Below are 22241 nucleotides of genomic sequence, written 5' to 3'. Positions count from 1 at the left end.
TTTTTGCACAGCACGATCTCAGATCTCTGTGTGCCAGTGGTGTGTTGTGTGTGTGTCTGTGTGTGCACGTTCATCAATTAAAGCAGTGCATTAACGTTGATTAAACGTTAAAAAAACTTTTTTATCGTATAATAAAAAATTGTGTATGTACCGTTTAAATACAGAATTATATCGGGGTGGGGGGGGGCTGTGCACATTTGGCACAGTGGTTAACCATAAAAATAAAAAATGGCACGTCATGCCGAAAAGGTTGCTGATCCCTGATCTAGGGGATGAAAGTGTGTTACAAAAAAATTGGGAGGGGCTGATGGAAAAAGTTAAGGGGTGCTTGGATAAGTGGAAATGCTTATTACCAAATATGTCCTATAGGGGGCGAACTCTCATTGTTAATAACTTAGTGGCATCTTCACTTTGGCATGGATTGGCCTGTGTAGACCCTTCACCAAAGTTTTTAGCGGAAGTTCAAGCTGCTCTCGTTAACTTCTTTTGGGACAAATTGCACTGGGTCCCACAGACTGTTTTATACTTCCCCAAACATGAAGGCGGGCATGGTTTGATTCACTTACAAAGTAGAATGGCTGCCTTTCGGTTACAGTTTTTAAAAAGACTACTTGATGGTTCTACAGATTTCAGCTGGCGTGCTGCGAGCTGCACCATTTTGCACACTATTGGGGGTTTCGGACTGGATAAATCCCTCTTTTTAATGGATCCAACCAAATTGGATTTATCGGAACTGCCTGCTTTCTATCGAAATCTTTTCAAGGTGTGGAGTTTTTTTCTTGTTCAAAAGACTGAGAACTCCTTTCCACTCCACTTTGCAGGAACCACTGATACTTGGGGCCCGGTTGGACATTGCTACTCACTGCTATTTGCCGGGGTTAAGCACCATTTTTCAGAAATCCAAGGTTTTTACATTGGGACATTTGTTGACTTTAACTGTGCCTCATTTTGAGAATGTGGATGTTGTATCCAATCATTTAGGAATCAGATCTGTTCGTTTATTAACTCGTTTTTTTTTTTTTTTTTGTCAAACTCAAATCATGTTTTACAGTTGAAGAAGAACATTTGTTAAGAGACTTTTTACAGGGGTTTGTACTCCTGATGTTGAGGATCCATTTCCATGTCTGATTATTAAACCCAATATTGAAGGGGGTATGGGTTTTTTGCTGGAATCAGGTGAATCTTTGCTTTTAGATTTCTTGTCAAGTGAAGGGAAAAAACTGTATAGAGCCTGTGTTTTGGTTTTTAATAAGAAAATGATAGAAAAAAGAATGATACACCATGGCGTTCTGTTTTTAAACTGAGAAATGACGTAAAACCTGAATGGAGATCATTATATAAGCGACCATTGTCTAAAAGGTTTGGTGATATACAATGGATAATTCTCCATGGTGCCATTGCTGTCAATTCTTTTATTTCGATGCTGAATCCAGAAGTTAATTCTGCTTGCCCTTTCTGTCTTCAAAGGGAGACTGTTTTTCATGTTTTCATGCATTGTTTTAGATTAGAACCTTTGTTTGTGAGATTAAAATTGTTTTGTAGGTTTGATGAAACCTTTTGTATTGAGACCTTCATTTTGGGTTTTAAGTACTTTCAGAAAAAACGTTTCACCTGTCAACTGTTGAATTTCATTTTAGGGCAAGCAAAAATGGCTATTTATATCAGCAGGAAAAATAGAGTGGAACAAAAGTGTAGCGATGATGTGAATGTATGTTTTTTAACTTTGATGAAATCTAGAGTTTTGATTTTCGGTTTTATAAAACTATGAGAGATCTTTCAACCTTTGAATTGATATGGTGCAGTCATGGTGCTTTGTGTGCAGTTTGTGAAGGTGATTTGTTTTTTTCTTTGTAATTTCATTAGGTTTTAGTATCCTCTGTGTAATGTGTTGAATGGATTATACGGTCAGCTTATTGTGAAAAGATACTGTTAAAATTGTAAATAAAGTTTTTTTCAAAAATCAAATCTCTCTCTCTATATATATGTATATATATATATATATATATATATATATATATATATATATATATTATTGTTATTATTATTTTATTTTTTTACATTAATCTACCTTCAAAACCCCATTATGGCAAAGCCAAAGCTAAATTTGTGAAAGGAGACTGAGGAGTGCAGAGACCCCAGAGATTTGATAAATATAGCAGAAAAAAAGGAGAAACAAACAACAACAACAAAACCTCAAGTATTACATCAACAAGTATATGAACACTACTTAAAACAAATTTAGTTTGGATAATTGTTAAAGGGATACTCCACCCCAAAATGAAAAATTTGTCATTAATCACAAAACCCCATGTCGTTCCAAACCCGTAAAAGCTTTGTTCATCTTCGGAAAACAATTTAAGATATTTTGGATGAACACAGGGACTGTCCCATTAACTGCCAAGTAAAATACGCATTCAAGGTTCAGAAAAGTATGAAAGACATCGTCAGAATAGTCCATCTGCCATCAGTGGTTCAACTGTAACACTATGAAGCAACAAGAATACTTTTTGTACACGAATAAAACAAAAATAACAACTTTATTCAACAATTTGTCTCCTCTGTGTCTCTCCACATTACCATAGAGCCATTTTGGAGAACATCAGCTGAACACAAGCAGAGTACACTCATCTGTATCAGCCGCGACTATTCTGACGATGTCTTTCATACTTTTCTGGACCTTGACAGTGGAATTTACTTGGCTGTTAATGGGACAGTCGCAAGCCTCAGTTTTCATCCAAAATAGCTTAAATTGCACACACCTGTCTAAATAATGTCTAACAGCAGATACATTTATATTACAGCAAAAACTGAGCCACGAGGTCAAAGAAATTACCAGCAGAGACATGATTGTGTTGAGTCACAAGGTTCTGAAGAACAAAGTGGCCTCCATAATTCTTAAATGGATGAAGTTTTTGAACAAAAAGGGCTGCGTTTCACAGAGAAAACACAGCCCAGGACTCTTACTAGAGCTGTCTACATGCTCAAACTGAGCATATAAGGGCTTTGGTAAGAGAGGTGAACAGGAACCTGATGGTCACTCTGGTTGAGCTCCAGAGATCATGTATCGAGATGGGAGATGTTGCATCAGCTAAGTTAAGTTAAAGGGGTCATGATCTGAGAAATAAAAATTTCCTTGATCTTTTGACATATAAGGGGTCATTGTACTATAAAAATATAATGTAACTCAAAACTTTCTCTTCACTCTTAAAAACATCTTATATTGAATCCAATCTGCCAAAAAAACAGGTTGCGCAATGTGCCACTTTATGAGGTAATAGTGTGGCTAAACCCCAATCAGCAGTGGGCATTAACTTCTGAGTCTACAATCCGCCATGGCTATTCAAACAGAAAGTTCCCATGATGGGTGTCAAAATAGGACACAAAATAGCCTATTACTTTTAAATTATGATGTTTTTGGGGTAAAAGTCATGATTATATGTGGAACTCAGAGAACAGTACAAAATAATAAAAAAGGTGGTTCATGAACCCTTTAAGGGGGAGTTTGACAAGGGGTTAAAATGTTTATTTGTTTAACCTGTATTTTGGTTTGTTAGGAAATAAATGGTTCACCTTCCATACTTGTTCAATGAACCATAAGCAACTAGTGCACATGCACCAGCGGAACAGTCCTTAAGACACTTTACAGGCAGTAGACAATTAAGGGTCACAGTTAATAAATTAAGACATTAAATACACCTTTGTATTGACTCTAAAAAACATCCTGTTCGCCTGCCTGAACATGCCATAGTCCTGCTGCAGGAGGACAGAAGACTGCAGATGTCGCAAGAGAAATAAAATTCAATGTCTGTAATCTAAGCTGCTCAAGACAATGCTACAGGAAGACAACAGAAAGGACAGGTGTTCATCCTTGCAGCAGGAAATCACATTAAACCATGTGTCCCCCCAGACATGTTCAAGAATTTGCAGGTGCCTTGGAGGAAAAGTGGGTAACATTTCAGCAAAAACTACCTCCATTTATGATTACTGCCAAATCTATGGATAGTAGTCAGATGGCAGATTGGTGGGCTATAGCTGTTGAGGTTTAGTGCTCAGGGGAGCTGGTTTTGAAGGCCTATGTAGTAAAACCCGGAGGCACCTTAGAAAACACCACATTTAGCACAGCTTGTCTACCAGACTGGCCACTCCATTAATTCAATGTCCAGCCAGCAGCCTGAGCTGCTTGCTGTTTCATAACCTCTGCAGACATTGTGGAATATCAATATGGGTCTGCGCTACACCTCATTAGTACCTCTCGATTGGAGCCTACAAGCATAACTACAGTGGTTTTCAGCACAGACAAAGCAGAGAACCTCACAGAACACTATTCATTAAATAGCATAGTACACAATAGAATAGATCTTTTTTGTTATTGTTTAAAAAAGCAGCTCTCTAGAAATGGCAATAATGCATAGCACATAATAGCATTACATAAATCTCAATAAAGTTAACCACAGTGAAGTGGTACAGTAGCGCAAAATAAAAGTTATATAGTGCAAAGTACAGGGGCTGTTATTTCACTTAGAGTTATTGACATTAACACCGTTTATGATTACCCTCATAGAAAAAAAATATACTGTATATATATATATACAGTACAGACCAAAAGTTTGGACACACCTTCTCATTCAAAGAGTTTTCTTTATTTTCATGACTATGAAAATTGTAGATTCCCACTGAAGGCATCAAAACTATGAATTAACCCATGTGTAATTATATATAGAATTATATACATAACAAAAAAGTGTGAAACAACTGAAAATATGTCATATTGTAGGTTCTTCAAAGTAGCCACCTTTTGCTTTGATTACTGCTTTGCACACTCTTGGCATTCTCTTGATGAGCTTCAAGAGGTAGTCTCCTGAAATGGTCTTCCAACAGTCTTGAAGGAGTTCCCCGAGAGATGCGTAGCACTTGTTGGCCCTTTTGCGTTCAGTCTGCGGTCCAGCTCACCCCTAAACCATCTCGATTTTTTTAGCACCAAAATTGATAATATACTTAACCACATTATTACTAATACTTCTGCTACCTCTTCCTTAAATATTTCTTCATTTTTTGGTATTTCTCTCTCCAACTTTGCTATTCATGACTCCCAGTCTCTGTAATATGGTTTTGAAATTGAAAGCTTTGACTTCCAGAGTTGATCCGATACCATCTTGTCTCTTGAAATCATGTTTTGATTCCCTTTGTCCTGTTGTTTTGCGAATTATCAATGACTCACTGTGGTGAGAACTGTGTTGTGCCAGCACCATTTAAAATTGCTGCTGTCACCCCTGTGCCAAAAACTAACAACATAGACTTTGATAATCTGAATCATTTTTGCCCCATCTCTGATCTTCCATTCCTCGCCAAATTTTTTGTACAAACTGTGACTTCTCAATTGCTTTCTCATCTTTCCTCCAATGATTTTTTTTTGAGCCACTTCAATTTAGATTCCATAAACTCCGCAGCACGGAAACAGTGTTAGTTAAGGTCACTAATGGCTTGTTAATGGCTTATCTATAATGATTCTTCTTGATCTTAGCGCCGCTTTTGACACTATAGATCACTCTATTTTAATCACCCGTTTAGAGACTATCTTTGGAGTTTCGGATTCTGAATTGAAGTGATCGCAAGCAGTTTGTTGTGATGGGTGGTTGCAGGTCTGAGGTCGGTGTGGTGCAGTCTGCTGTTCCCCAGGGATCAGTTTTGACAGAGTCCGTAACCTTAAGTGTGTTTACAGTTTCAAACTAAACAAAAAACAAAACTTTTTGGGGTGATATTTGATGCCAACTTAACATTTGATCCAAATGTTCATAATACAGTCAAAACATCTTTTTATTCATCTCAGAAACATTGCCAAATTACGTCCCATGTTGACTTTTTCTGTAGCTGAAAAGTTAATCAATACTTTAGTTTTTTTCTCATATTGATTATTGTAATGCTTTGCTGGCTGGAGTTTCTAAAGCTACCCCAAGTAAAGTTGGTATAAAATTCAGCTGCTAGAATTCTGGCTAGGACCAGTGCAAGGGAGCACATCACACCTATCCTGGAAAAATTGTACTGGCTTCCTGTTAGTTATCGTATTGATTTTAAAATTCTAATGCTCACTTATAAGTACAGGCTTTTAACCCCCGACACCCCTACATTTGCTCTATGCTCTCCTGAAGCTGTTCTATTTACTGTTCAAACAACTCAGCTAAAAATTATGGGTGATCAGGCTTTTTCTTCTTTGGCTCCTAAATTGTGGAATTCCCTGCCCTCTGAGATTAGGAAAGCCAAATTCCTTAGTGTTTTTAAATCATCCCTTAAAATTTACTTTTTTTTTAGGGTAGCTTTTATGTGACTTTGTCTTATATTATATTGGCTTTGTATTGTTTGGTTAGTTCTTTTTGGCCTGTACAGTGTGTATCTTTTAACCTCATATTTTTATATGCATGTACAGTGCTTTGAGATGCTACTTTTAAAGGCGCTATATAAAATAAAGTTTATTATTATTATTATTATTGACATAAATCAATGAATGTAATGAAACCAGCAAAACAAAAATGTAGACAATGTTAAGGTAAAAAAAAAATTTAAAATGAAGAATGAAATAAAAATATAAAAAATAAAAACCTTATATGAAACTCTAGGTGGCACTGTGTTAAAACTTCTTTACAGAAGCTGCTTTTTTTTTTTTTTTTTTTACAAACTGTTCAAAATGCATATGCAAAAATATAAATTTTTCAGAACGTTAGTGGCACTGTTCCCAAATCTGTGATGGACTGATGAAGCAAACCGAGTTTAATTCAAATAGATCAAAGTATTGCCAAATTATGCAAATACCCATCTCAAATTATGGCCTCTAAACAAAATTTTGGTAAACACTGTTAAATTTGCGACATCATAATTTTCAAACAATATGTATATTAAAACTCTGTTTGGTAATTTCTGTGCAACTTAGTCAAGTAATCATCTAATCTAATTTAGGTTAGAACTGGACAAAATTTAAAGGAGAAATAGTGAAAATAATCGAATACTAGGCCTGTCGCAATAATTACTGTATTGAATTATAACACGGCAAATGGACATAACCATGATAATTTTAGGCCCTTTCACACCAAGGAAAATAACTATAATGATAACATTAATTAATTACATTAATTATTATAATATATATTATATTCATTGATTTCTTTATTTAACCAGGTTACAAACAAATTGAGATTAAAATCTCTTTAACAAGAGTGACCTGGCCAAGAAAGCAGCAATAAATAACATAGTTTACATCATAATACAAAACACAAATCAAAGAACACAACAACAATTCACCAAAGGATAAAAAACACAGCTTATTAAAAGTAGCTTAAAGTCGTGTAATGATGGAAACACTGTCAGCTTTATAATTCTTTGTAGATTATTCCAAGCCTATATAGTTGGTCCTTGAGAAGCCTACAGAAACTTTAGAGCTTGGCCCCTAAATATCCCTTATGAAAGGAACAAATTGTGTGTCATTCTGAATCAAGCTAAAATTATTATTATTATTATTTATTTATTTTTGTCTTTATGATTCCACATGACCAAGACAATAAAATTTAAGATGAAACATTTAAATTGCTCCTTCCAGACATGTTTTTGTACTCCAAACAATGGCAGGCTTCACATTCACCTTGTGGGAGACACTTGGCCCTGCTTTGCACACTTTTCAACATCTCTCCTCTGGGCAAGATAAGCAGGACCAAATGATAATAGCAGAAGTATACTAGAAGAAAAGGTCACACAAGATAGAGTGTTTCTGATTTCTGATCGAAGTGTAGAGCATGTCTGGTGGGGATCCTTCACAGAAGAACAGCGACTAGTTCATGATGAGATTCTTACACAGAGTGGGACTGCTGATTAGTCACATTTATAGACACAACTTGGGTTATGGGAAATCAGTACAATACAATCTCCCACTTGTCTTTATAAAAATATGTATGATATGATACTAATTATGAATAATTCAACACACTCACATCTTTTAATTCTTTTGACAAAAAGGAAATTAGCAGCCTTGTATCTTAGATGTTTCTTCTAAATTACCTTGGCCAACTCTCTTCTGAATTACAACTAGTCTCCTATTTCGGAATATGTTCATTTGATTAAGATAATCTGATTTGCCCTATTTAGGCAGAGGGTCTTTCTTAAAGGAATAGATCACCCAAAGATGAAAATTCACTCATCATTTACTCACCCTCAAGTTGTTCCAAACCTGCATGAAATTCATACAGGTTTGGAACAGCTTGAAGGTAAGCTGATTTTTATTTTCGGGTGAACTAACCCTTTAACCTTCATCTTCAGCTTTAAGCCAAACACTTTGTCAGACATTTTTAATTTAGTCTATGTGATTTAGAGCAAACACCAGTTTTAGTTTTTACCATAATTAGACAACCTATCATGTTTATTTATTTGTATTTAAAGTCTAGGAATTTTAGTGTAGTTTTAGTCAATTAAAATGGTTTTGCTTAAAATGATCCACGTTTATTGATCATGATTGTTATCAAATGATACATTTTATCTGGGTTATTCCACTTTCACATATAAGCACAAATAAAGAGAAAGTCAACTCATGCACGTGATATATTTCACCTCATCTAGATTTCTGATTTATTAAATGACACAACATACTGTCAACTTTATTAAAACTAATAAAACTCCAAAGCTTTTAGTAGTTTTATAGCATTAATAAGCAGTGAACAAGTTTATACATTTATGTTTTTTTTATTTAGTTATTTATTATTTATTTATTTTAATATAAATTAATAGATTAATAGTAAAAAAAAAAAAAAAAAAAAAAGTACAAGCAAACGAAATAGCAATGTATGTTTCAGAAAACTGGTAGATATATAAAAATGTGAGTGGATATCTAAGCCTGTGTGGGCTGAACGCCAATTCTAAAGAGTCTTGAAAGCTGTGGGTGTGCAAAGGATAATTTTGAAGGTGGGCCCCAAAGGATGGAGAAGATGAAATATGACTATACACCTGAGCACAAAGCCACACTGCATGTATTAGTTTTAGCTTGAAAATTATGGATTTAGCACAAGATAAAAGACAACAATGAATAAAGAAAAGTGCCAGTACAAGAACATAAGTAGCATTATTCAATATTTACTGAAGGGAAATACTAACTTTAGTATAGGTGTAGAAACATTGGAGTACTTTGAAAAGGAGAGACGGGGAAGAAAACTAGAAGATGTCAGGTGAGAATTGTCGGGTCCTGGCAGCTCTGTTAGTTTTGTCCTTGTTTATTTAATGTTTCTATGTTTGTTCTGTGTGTGAGCACAAGGTTTGTCTTGTTTATGTTGGCCATGTGCTCCCCTTGTCCTCTCTCCCTGTATCCCTTTACCATGCCCCCTCGTTTAGTTATTATCTAGTCCATGTTTAACCTATTTTTCTTTTCTAATCTGTGCCTTGTGTGCTTCCTCTCTATTTATTGTGTTCTCTTGCTTCATTGTCTGTTGGTTTGTTTTATGCCTTGTACACACTTTGCTGTGCAAAATTTGCAGTTGTGTTTTAGGCTTGTTATGGATTTTGCATATACTTACTATTGTTGTTTTTGTTCCCTTTTAGTTCCCTTACTGCTGTGTGTGTTGGTGTTTTGTGCTCCTCTCAGTTCTGCCCTCCCAGCCTGAAATCGAATGATTGACCCTACTTCGCCTCTCAAAAAGTAGGCAAGTTTGCCAGCAGTTCAACATTAAGAGCATCAGCTGCAAACAATTATGAATGTCCTCATTCATATAATAAACTAGTAGATGCAAGCACACGTGTTTTCTAAAACATCATGTTCCACTTTGAGGAGCAAAATGTCCACTCTGATGATGGTGACTCAAATCACACAAATACAAACATAATCACAGGCTCTTATGAACTAGGGCCCATTTCACTAAGGAGGTCCAACCAACTCTGAGTTGACTTACCCTCTGATGGGGAACTCTGAGTTTTCGCGTTCAGAACAGCTCACTTGAGTTAATTCAATCAAATCTGACTAGGTTGACTCTGAGTTTAGCGTTTGCACCACGACTATGAAAAGCCATGATCAATGGAGCTCCAAAATTATGATTCACCATGGCAACAGTACCCAACAAACACGATCAGCAAACCGATGCAACCGGTTCTTGACTCGAGAACGAGTCAATCTTTTGTTCGTTATCTGGCTCGGCTCGGTGTTCATCTTCAGTTCTCTCTTCACAGCAGTTCAGTCAGTGTACTGTTTGAGTAAATGAATTACTCCGGGATATTGGTTTGTTTTAACTCAGAGGAAGGTTCAGCCACATTAAAAAAGCTAACAGTTTAAGTCATTTGCGGATTAATGCGTATTGGAGACGCGAACCGTTTAAAATGAATCAGTTCGATTTGGTGAACTGGTTCAAAAAGATCCGGTTACATCGAATGATTCGTTCGTGAACCAGATATCACAAACTGCTTTGTTCACAACAGACCTGGAAGAGAAGACAATGCTGAATAAAGTCGTAGTTTTTGCTATTTTTGGACCAAAATGTATTTTCGATGCTTCAAAAAATTCTAACTGACCCTCTGATGTCACATGGACTACTTTTGATGATGTTTTTCTTACCTTTCTGGACATGGACAGTATACCGTGCACACAGTTTCAATGGAGAGACTGAGAGCTCTCGGACTAAATCTAAAATATCTTAAACTGTGTTCCAAAGATAAAAGGAGGTCTCACGGGTTTGGAACAACATGAGGGAGAGTTATTAATGACATAATTTAGATTTTTGGGTGAACTATCCCTTTAAAACTGACTAAACATGATGTAGTTTACATGCCAGACCAGTATGTGGTGCTGTAATTCTGCCGCAGAGGTACACTAAAACTGGAGAAGAAGACTTACAGCATGTGCATAAACCTTGCACGCTGTATACAAAAATTTTTGCTTTAGTAATTTTAGATTAGCTTCTTCAGCACGAACACAAGCATGTAGTCTGCCATTGTTGTTGTTGATGCTACGTGATGTAGCAGTGTCTGACTAGGGTCGAGACGTGGGGCAGTGACATCATTATTTCACAAAATATACGGATTAGCTGTACAAAATGTTTACATGTAGAACTAAACGTGTCTCTGTGTGGACAGGCTCTTAGCCTTGTATCCTGGTTCTCCTCTGTCTTGGTTCCTGGTTCTTGATATCCTGCCTGTTATTCTGGATTTCTCTGTTTGTCTCAGCCCAGAACTCTGTGATTGTCTGTATTGTTTATTGTGTTTGACCTCTTGCCGTTTTTTGACTTAGCCTACTATGGATCCAGCAGTTGAACTTATCCATTTGCAGCGAGGTAAACCAGAACCACACCAGAGATTTCCTGAACTTGGTTAAAACCTGTTAGCCAGCACCCCCAATTATGGGACTCACAGCTAAAAGTGCTATCTTATAATTGTAACAGTTTCCTACTTCAGTGTGTTACAAACATAATTTTGGTGTCTTTTGGAAAGAAGACCCCTTGGGTTTTACTTTTTATCAACCAGATTTGATAATGCTCAAAAATATTACAAGTTATAGACACTGAGGTGCTTTGAATTTTTTTTTAACACACTTAAATATTTTTTTATTTGATATAAAAATACATGAAATGAGTCCTGGAGCAATCTAGAAAAGGAATGGGTTGAAAGTCACATGTCTCATGAGTTTCTATTTCAAATCTGAATAAGATATCATGAAAAATGAGACTATGTCTAGACCCCCCATGCCCCAAATATAAGAAAATATATTTCCCAATAGTATTGAAGGCTTCTACAAACTATTTAGTCAGTAAACATACCACTGCATAGTTTTTTTTTTCAGTTATAAAACACTAGACAGAAACTTAGACATCATATAAGTGATTAATTTGAGCACTAGAAAATACAATAAGAATAATTTGAGTTAGAAAAATAAGAATAATAAGAAAAATAAAAAATGATTTTACTTTGTTTGTTAATTACAGAACATCCTGAGATTGCTAGAAATGCAGTATTTACAATGAATTATGATGCAAATAAGTGCTGATGTGCTGATGGCCACTTATACAGATGGTAATACCACAAATGCGCCATAAAGTAAATAATCCACTCTCTCTATTCATATTGACGCGTTCACTTTGATAGCCGTGATCATACAGTAATAGCGAGCTGATTTGGGCTGATTTGCACTCAAACAGATGGTAATAATACAAATACATTTACATTCAAAATAAAACACACTCTCGAAAAATAAAACAAACAAAGGAAAAGGCGATCCCTCTAAGTTCCGCCTCCATCAGCTGACAGGTGCGTCAGAGCGCGTCACGAGGGAGCGCCAAAATTCAAATATACTATCTTTCGCCTATCTTTTATTCATTCTTTTTTCCGGTGGGTCATCTCATTCTGTTTGTGACACTGTACGCTGCAAAACCATGCCGTTTTTTTTACTACCAAGATGCAGTTTCTGACCGTGAGTTATTCCATAATGGACACAAACAGTTCTGTCGCTGAAGAACTGAAACGTAAACAAAGGAATCATGATCCATATTACAACGTTATTGCTTCGTTGGACTAAACGTGCTCCATGAGATGTCGTTCAGTGGACCCTTATCTTTCTAACTAAACCGGGATTTACAGCTGTAGATGTGTTTATGACTCTTTATTACGACGGATCTGGTATGTACAGCGTTTCTAATGTTCATGTTTTTTTATGTGTACTGCTTACACAAATGTAGCAAATACAGTCTTTATAAGCTTTCCATTGAAAAACAGTGATCTATCGTCGATGCTTGAGGCGTAGATCTTTATAATGATACATACTTTGTCAAGATTAAATTTGTCCCGTTTCATTTAATCTATTCATAAACACTGACACGTGCAAGTTAAGAGGCTTTCAGGATGAGGGCGTCGGGGTGCAGGCTAAGAGGTTTTAATCTCACAGACTTTCTTAAATTTGTTCACATCTACTTTTATTGTTACAGACTCAATGCATTCTATAAATGTAGTCTTATTTGTGATGGTACTTGAGGGTTGCTAATTGTATTTTTGGATTATGCCTTGTGAGGGGAAGGAGGTGGCAAATTCTGGTGGCCAAGGAGCATGACCATCCACAGACCATCCAGCATGCCCTACACTGAGAATCCATCTGTAGCATTTTCCATTTCTGTGCCTCTCTTTAAAAATGACTGCCAATATAAATTGAAAAATAATGTGATGTGAAATATGATACCTTTTGCTGTGGTTTAGTCTAATATTTAGAACAGTGAAGTGCTGTTGTACTCTATCAATAAAGTATCAATAAAAGTATCAGTGGCTGTGGCTGATTTCAAAACAGAATCCATCACTATCCAGGTTTAGGACTTTCCCGATCTGGTAAACTATCAAAAAGAAGACAAACTTTTTACTACTATTATTACTATTACTAAACTTGTTTACTGAATGCTTCCTGTTGTGTCATAATGGTAGATAAAGACAAAAGCATCTGTACAAATATAATGCACAGCATGTTTTGATGTAGATCATAATGTAAACAGCAGCTCTACGTTGGACGTATTATTTGTTGGATTACTCGCAGAGCACATCTGTGCATTAGTAAACAAACAGAAGAAAGGCTCACCGAAGACGGTACGTGCTGGAACGGACTCCCGGTTCAGCCAGAAGGAGACCTGAGACAGAATGACGGTCATTATGCAGGGGAGATACGTCTGGATCACGAAATAGCCAATTTTCCTTTTCAAATGGAAATATGTTGTCATCACCACATATTCTCCTATATAAGAAAAGAGAAGAGAAAGACCATAAGAGATATGAATTATTGATGAGACAACAATTAGACTAAAATATTCAGAATTGTATTTATGGATGATCATGTAACTGAGATATAGGAGGTGGGGGTCTCGTGTTGGGGAGGATGTTTAACTGATTGGTTCTTGTATATCACAGCACCAACGACTGAGTTGGATTCAAGTGCTTTCCTAGCATGGTTAGGGCAGATTGGATGTTCTGACCTTAACAGCAGGAAGGAGGTGAGAGACAATCGCTCAATCTGAAAGCCCTACCATTTAGTTCTCTATGGAAGTCTGATAGAGCTTGAGGAGCTGCAATTATGTCTTTCAAATTGGTGGTTGGATGGCCAATTTGCACTGCTGAAGTCATATAATGTTTGATCAAAATTTTGAACATTTGCACAAAAATAAAAAGAAAGGAAATCTTATTACTCAGTGGCTGGACTATTACATATCAGAAGTAGGAGACTTCTGCAAATGTCTATATTTTCTCTCCATTTATTCTCATTGCTGTGTGGAAGACACTACTGAGATGTTCAACTTCTGGAATGAATAACCAGATATAATAAATTCTTGTTACATATAAACAATTTTGTCACCTCATGATAATCACAAGGTTCAAAGTGTCTGTGTATGAGTTACAATTACACCCTTTTCTGTGATTAATGACTAATTATATATATATATATATATATATATATATATATATATATATATATATATATATAATAGTGCTGTCTGAATGCATTTGCTTATTGAATCATTTGACTGAAAACTTTCCTGGAGTTTAGCGGCTTAAAAACTAACTGATAGCAAACAGAGAAGCAAAATTGGGTTAGAAATGATGCTTCAGCAATTTTGCTTTAATTGCATTACATTAAGGATTGTAAAATGAATCGCGTTAATGTGGGCAGCTCTAATTAAATGCTTTCATTACATATTGCAATTATATAATTTTTCCCCCCATATAATCATTGTTTAAAATTACATGTCCGACTGGAATGAAAACATGAGATCTGGGTTTGAAAGAATGGCAGACTATGAAAAGTTTGGATTTTTGTTATACAAATTTTTAAATTGTGTAACAAAGCCAAAAACAACAAACATATTCAAATTCAGTTACAAGACACTTGAGGACCAATGCCTTTGGGTTTTACTGTCATTGAAACTGATGCACACCAAGTTAGGCAATGTGCAATTTTCTACCTGGTCTCATGGCATAAACATACATGGGGGGCACTTTTTAGCGAGACCTGAAATACATACCAATAAGTACATATTACTGCTGTTTCAAAAATAAATAAGCACTAGAAGCAGTAAAACTCTGACGCCTTTTTTCCTTTTCACACCAATTTACAGAGTTTCAATTAATAACGCATCATTTTTGCACAATTACTTGAAGAATATCATGTTATTATATCAAAACAATACTGATATTCTGGGAGATTTAGAATACTGATGCTTTTGAAAATTAGCATTGAACATATCCAGCTTCATATCTATTGGTTTTCATAGATGGTAGGTTTGTTCGGTAGCTCACGGAGTATAGAGATGTACTTGAGAGGTGAGGAGCTCCGGTTCCAATCCTGTATAACCACAGGTTGTCAGAACATTTCAAAATTGCATATGAGGAAGCTGAAATGGCACGTCTGCATTAACAAATGTGTTTTTATATTAGTTTTGCATTTGCTAACACTATTGGGTAGGTTTAGGGTTGGGTTTGGTGTAGGGAAGTGCTTCCCAGATCTGTCCTGGAGGACCCCCTGCCCTGCAAAGTTTGTATGTCTCCTTAATCAGACACACCCAATTTAATTGTTGCAGTCTCTACTAACGAGCTGATGAGTGGAATCAGGTGTGTTAGATAAGGGAGGCATACAAAAGGTGAAGGGCAGGGGGTCCTCCAGGACAGGTTTGGGAAGTACTGTTGTAGGGAATATTTCCAACATGATAGAGCATTAAAGGGGTCATATGATGCTGTTTAAAGATCATTATTTTGTGTATTTGGTGTAACAGAATATACTGACATGCTTTAATGTTCAAAAAAAAAACACATAATATTCCAAATACTGTACATTATTGTAGGTCCTCTATGCCCCACCTCTGACAAGCACAGTCTGCTCTGATTGGCCAACTGACCCTATGCATTGTGATTGGCCGAACACCGCAAGCACTCGTCGGAAAAGTAATGCCCCTTTCCAATTGTTGCTGTTCTGTTGTAAGTAATCTTAAAGATTCCTAAATGCATCTACTTTTGGAAGGCCAAATAAAGTGCTTTTGCTTTCGTCTAGAAACACAGCATCTCCCTGACATGGCTGCTTCAACCTAACTGCGGTTACTGAAACAGCACATTATTTCTTTGTGTGAACATTTGGGCGGCATTACGCAGATATTTCCACATAGTGACGTAGACGTGGGGGCGTGTTTAAATGAGCCGTTTTAGGGGGGCGTGGCAGAGTCTTAACTTTTATAAAGAATATCTCTTTGGTTTTGAGACTTTAGTCTTTCCAACTTTACAGAACTTCTTCATGCACCAAGAGCTTGTAACACTCCAAAGAGAAAGAAAAACTCGAAATCAGATCATATGACCCCTTTAACTTTTAGAAAGCCTCCGCATATTTGAAATCTTAACCACCGCAATACGTACCTGAAGCAACATAATACAAACATAGCAATATGCACCTATATCAACATAATAAATAAGTGACAGGTTATTGAAGTCATGTTTTAGCCCCACTCAGTGGATATTTCTCTTTGAAACAGCATGTAGTAAGGTATGTAAAAATGGTGTTGCTCAAAAAGAACACAGAGGTATTTATTTTTATGAGACAAGGTTGGCAATTTTCATTATCAGTTCTCATTCTAAAAAAGAAAACCCCTGGCATTTTGTAAAGTATATTATTCTGATGACAGAATTTTTTGGTGTATAAAATATTCCTTTAACAAGACCTGAGGTTGAAATTCTAATCGCTGTGGGAAAAGCAATTTTCAACAGAGGTAGCATTCTCTCCCGGCACTGGGAAGCAGAGCAGAGGACAATTAAAATGACAAAATGAAAAATAAACACAAGCTTCTGGTGCTTTAAAAACAAACACTGGAGAATTTGTCTTTTCAATTTCAGCTGAGAGGGGACAGTAAAGTAGGTGTCTCTGGCATACAAACAGGTTTTAAAACATGTCTTTATAGTGGGATGGTGGTGGTGGTGGGGGGGGGGGGGTGTAGTGGTCCTGGGATTCTCTACATTATGGGGCTGAAATATTCTAAGCATCTCTCGGGGAACTCCTTCAAGACTGTTGGAAGACCATTTCAGGTGACTACCTCTTGAAGCTCATCAAGAGAATGCCAAGAGTGTGCAAAGCAGTAATCAAAGCAAAAGGTGGCTACTTTGAAGAACCTACAATATGACATATTTTCAGTTGTTTCACACTTTTTTGTTATGTATATAATTCCATATATAATTTCACGTGTTAATTCATAGTTTTGATGCCTTCAGTGTGAATCTACAATTTTCATAGTCATGAAAATAAAGAAAACTCTTTGAATGAGAAGGTGTGTCCAAACTTTTGGTCTGTACTGTATATATATATATATATATATATATATATATATATATATATATATATATATATATATTTATATATATATACATTGTATAATTATTTTTATATTTATTTATTCTTTGGTTCTTTGGTTATTGTTAGCATATGCAACTTCTGAGGTAGTCGATTTTACTAAGAGGGTCAAACCTTATAGGCTTATGTGAGGTAGAAGCTTACAATACATGTGAGCTAATGTTATTATTATTATTTTTTACATTTGTTTTTATAGGAATTTGTGAAAGTAACAGTAACATTATTTACTTGATAGCTTAGGTCTGAAAGATGATTTTGCTGTTATCAGCAGTGTTATCTAGATGTGAAACCTTGTATATGGTAAAGAGGGTGAACCATATAAACATTCATATAAAAAAAAACAAAAAAAACAAAACAAAAACCTTCCAGAGAGTTGGTCTGGGAACCCCAGGAACACCCCGTCACGTGATGTGAATTTAGCCCGTGGGTGAAAACATTGCCTTGGCACCAATTGAAATACACGGGACAATCATGCCAAAGAGTTGCTGTGTCGTTTTCTGTACCACCAATAAACTAACAAATTATAAATTGAAGTTCTACATCCTTCCTAATAAACATACAGAACGGAAAAGGAGGACAAAATGGCTACAAGCAATAAGGTGTGATGATGATCAAGGGAAGTTGTTGAATCCCAAGACTAATCATGTGTATGTGTGCAGTCGGCATTTCATCACAGGTAGGCTTCGTTAACATTATGTTCATTATTAACGTTATCAAAACTGTGTAAGGTTGTTTCAGAAAGTGGCATGCATATATAATTAGCCTTATCATTCTACCTGAAGCAAAACTATGTAGTGTCAAACCTAAACTAGTCACATGAAAACGCGTCTGCTAAGAAACACTTGGCACAGAGTAGACCTATCTCTTCCCTTTCAACATAGTCTAATTGATAACTGCTGTCAGATATAATCTAGTCATAACCTCCCATATTTATTTGTTTGTTTTAGAAATTGGCATGCATATATAATTAGCCTTATCATTCTACCTTAAGCAAAACTATGGCCTAGTGTTGAACCTAAACTCGCATGAAAACGCATCTGCTAAGAGGTGTAGTCTACGTGTTACACAGGTATACGCCGTATACCCACTAGAAAAGGCCAAGGATTTCCGAATACCCACTTAAAAAAGCATGCGGATACGTAACAACTCCGTTTTGTGTCAGAACTTTCATTCATAAATTCACCCCTTATGTGTTTGCAAAGCAACACGGATCTAATCGCGGAATTGAGTCAAAAATGGAACTTGCTGTATAAAGCAGAACATCATGGAATTTGGCTATTTTTGAATGAATAAATCTAAAGTAGGGCTGTACAATGAATCAAATATTGATATGGACTAGTGTCCGATATGGACATGCTGGTATTGTCTGGTCAGAGAAGAACTGGCACCCCAACTGAACATAGTTTATCCCATTTTTTTTCTCTCCATATCTGTCACTTATGGAGTTTTGGATCCTTGCCACTGTTGAGTTTGGCATGCTTAGGGACACAATGTCTGGCAACATTGTTGACTTGACTTACACAGACACTATTGGAAGATAACGGAACGGAACTGGACATCACTGAATCAACAATGAACTGACTTTAACTGATAAACTGACTATTTTCTAGTATCTTCTTTCTATGTGTCTTATCGACACGTTTTTACTGTACACTGTAAAGCTGCTTTGACACAATCTGTATTGCATACACTATGTAATTAATTTGACCTGACTTGTTTTATCAGTGACTGTAAAAACCATAATTGCACACACACACACACACACACACACACACACACATATATATATATATATATATATATATATATATATATATATATATGCCTTGCACTGAATTTAGAAGAAGTGCACTGCAAATAATGTGGAATTGCACCTCTTATTTTGACAAGCACATTGTCATATGGAGCATACACAATTTTCTTGTGCACTCATACTTGTTTGAGTCCTTACTGCTTTACAGAGGCTGTATGACCCCAAATAATGTGGCAGAAAGCAATCAGTAAGCTAGGTGCTTGTAAAGCAGGTTAGATAAATCACTTTACAAACAGACAAAAATGGAAGTTGTAAGCATATGTGGAAGCTGGAAGAAAGAAAAGTAAAGCATGTGGGAAGCAAGCAAAAATAATTAATTCAGGTTGTCAGCTGGAAAGAGAGATATTTCATAAAGGGAAGACTATGTACAGAAAAAGTATTACAGACACATGCATATAAATAAACTGTGTTAAAGAGCAAGAGAGCTTTTCAATGTCCAACATGAATCTGCAACTATGCCTCAAAACCTGATAAACAAAGTGTGACGAGTGGGGTGGGGCTGAGAGCCATGGGAAAGGAGCGAGGCCAGTTGAGTAAATGATAATGCACGACACTTGTGCCATTCACCCGTCTCAAGTCCCATGGAGGAGCTCCGGAAGGATAAAAGGAGAAGTGATGACAGTGCAAGATGAGAGAGGACCAGGCCTGAACTTTATTTTGTTTTGGTTCTGTTTTGTTATGTTTTTCATATCCTGCATAGCATTCAGTGTTAATACAGGATATTTGGTGGTGTATAAAATGGAAAATGAGTTGGATATTGACCATTACCATGATATGCAATATGATACATATTCTGTAATGCCGTATAAATCCAACTGATATATCAATTCATCACTTTATCATAACTGCATTATTGCTTTATTATAATCATTATTGAAGCAGTCTCCGTCTCTTGGCTACCTTCACTTTTGCTTTGTCCAACGTGTCATACATTAGAACCAGGTCTGAAACTGATATTGCACTCTTTTTTTTCAATGCATTATTTACTATTATGTATGTGTATAATTAGTAAATAATAGACATAATAGTAAATGACACATTAAATCAGAAATGCAATGTTGGGAATTATGTTATAAGTTAAACTAATTAATTTGATACCATTTGCCTAGATTATAATAATCACCTTCATTAGCTCTTTTTGGCTGCTTTAACTTCACTGAGTAATCAATTCCACTGGCACAAAGGAGAAATGTAATTACCTGTACTGGAGCTGATGGTCTCTTTGCCAATGACATGACCCAACAGGTCATACTGGTTGAGTCTAGAACCATCAGGAGCCACAGAAACAGATTTCTCATCATCTGCTGTCCAGATGTAGACAACCTCATTGTTGGTGTAGGCATCTGAGAGAGACAAACCACAGCAGTACTGGTTTATCCTAATCCTAATATATATATATATATATATATATATATATTATTGCCATGAATTATAGTCACTGGGTTGGAAAAACACCAATTGGAAATTCATACTTTAGAACAAAACAGGGCTCATGATAAAATGGGGGGCAGTAAAGTGAATAAATGCATCTCAATGAGGGCAATTGGAATGCAACTTTAAGAAAGGCTGACTAACCATGGGTCAGCTGCTCCCTCAGATTAGCAGCTTCCTTGAATCTAATGTATATAATAAGGAAACCTAACAAAAGACTTACTGTGTTTGAATACAGAAGGATAAACTTTGCAAAAGAGCATGAAAAACAATTATCTTGGGGTCCGTGCACAGAAACAAAAACACATATGCAGACACATGTGTGCCCACACGACTGTGAGCAAGAGAGTGGGAAAAAAGCTGGCAGGCTTAACACTAGAAACAGAAAAAACTCACAGCCGGCAGAGGTTTGCTAATTAAATTTTGATGGCCAAAGAGAAACGTTATTGTTTTATTCTGTTCTAAGGTCATTAATCAAAAGCTCAACACATCAAATTTAATGCCATTATCCATTATGAATACTAATTGATAATCAAATGCATTATTCCATCTTTAAATATATATATGGGCAGAAAAGGTCAGTGGTGTCACAGACTTTCAGTACGTTACAAGGAAATTCTTAAATTTAGTGCCTGGGCTAAAACTCAATTAATAAGGGGATGGGAGAGGGAAAGAGAATTTAACATGAGATGATGAATTAGAAGCAATTTAAATTGGTTAGGAGAAGGAAACATTTCATTAAATATCACTTTCTATCACTGTTTTCATGTGAATGACCTTGCTATAATTTGATTAACAGTCCAATAATAGTCTATATATCTTAATAGAGTGTTTCCTGTGTTAAATATCATTGCCCAAAACACTCTCTATATCTCTATCTCTCTCTCTCTCTCTCTCTCTCTCTCTCTCACACACACACACACACACACACACACACACACACACACACACACACACACACACACACACACACTTCAAGTGGTTGTTTAATGTAAAATGAGCATCTAAAACGAGTAGCTGATTAATGAGGGAATGAGCTTGTATTTGTTTTTAGATCTCTACTCGCTTGGCCATTATACATTAGCCTCAAATTATAAATCATTATGGCTGGCAGTCATACAAAAGCCGGTCATTTGTTCTTTTGGGGTGAAATGGACCTTTTTGCTGTTTGCCAGACCAAATAATGTCAAATATATAAGCAGAAGAAACATTTAAATGCGGCTGATAATCAAGATTTTTTTTTTTTTTTTTTTTTTTTTTTTATACCGTTCATGTTAATGGTCCATTTTGTCAAAGCAGACAGAACACCAAACTACAAACAATCATGTGATGCTAAAAAATATAAAGGCAGTAAATAGACAACATGTCTTTCTATCGTGATGTGCTTCATGTTTGCACACACAACTAAATATACATTGTGTCTGATTCATGATTGTGATACTCCAGTGAGCATATTCTTTTTATGAATTTGACAAAAATACTCATAGAATAATCTGAATTTAAATCAGAATAATTTTTAATATTAGAGGAAAGGGACTGCAGAGTGATACAAGAGACACTGGTTGCCACGACTGACCAATTAAATTCAAGTATTCCAGAGCAACGCATAATAATTATGCTTACAGGCACATCTGG

General features: G+C 36.0%; 1 protein-coding gene across 1 annotated transcript in view; it reads right to left on the bottom strand.

Moving 5' to 3' along the window:
• LOC132130664 (gamma-aminobutyric acid receptor subunit alpha-3-like) overlaps positions 1–22241 on the bottom strand; it is a 149049-nt gene that overhangs the window by 27727 nt on the left and 99081 nt on the right. The window contains exons 6-7 of the mRNA XM_059542441.1: positions 20375–20518; positions 13565–13717 (exon numbers count right to left, since the gene is read on the bottom strand). Of these exons, the coding sequence (XP_059398424.1) occupies positions 13565–13717; positions 20375–20518 (297 nt within the window). The remainder of the gene's footprint in view (positions 1–13564; positions 13718–20374; positions 20519–22241) is intronic.

The sequence above is a fragment of the Carassius carassius genome, chromosome 47, assembly GCF_963082965.1.
Source record: "Carassius carassius chromosome 47, fCarCar2.1, whole genome shotgun sequence".
NCBI classification, from domain to species: domain Eukaryota; kingdom Metazoa; phylum Chordata; class Actinopteri; order Cypriniformes; family Cyprinidae; genus Carassius; species Carassius carassius.
This window is presented reverse-complemented; position numbering and strand designations above follow the sequence as displayed.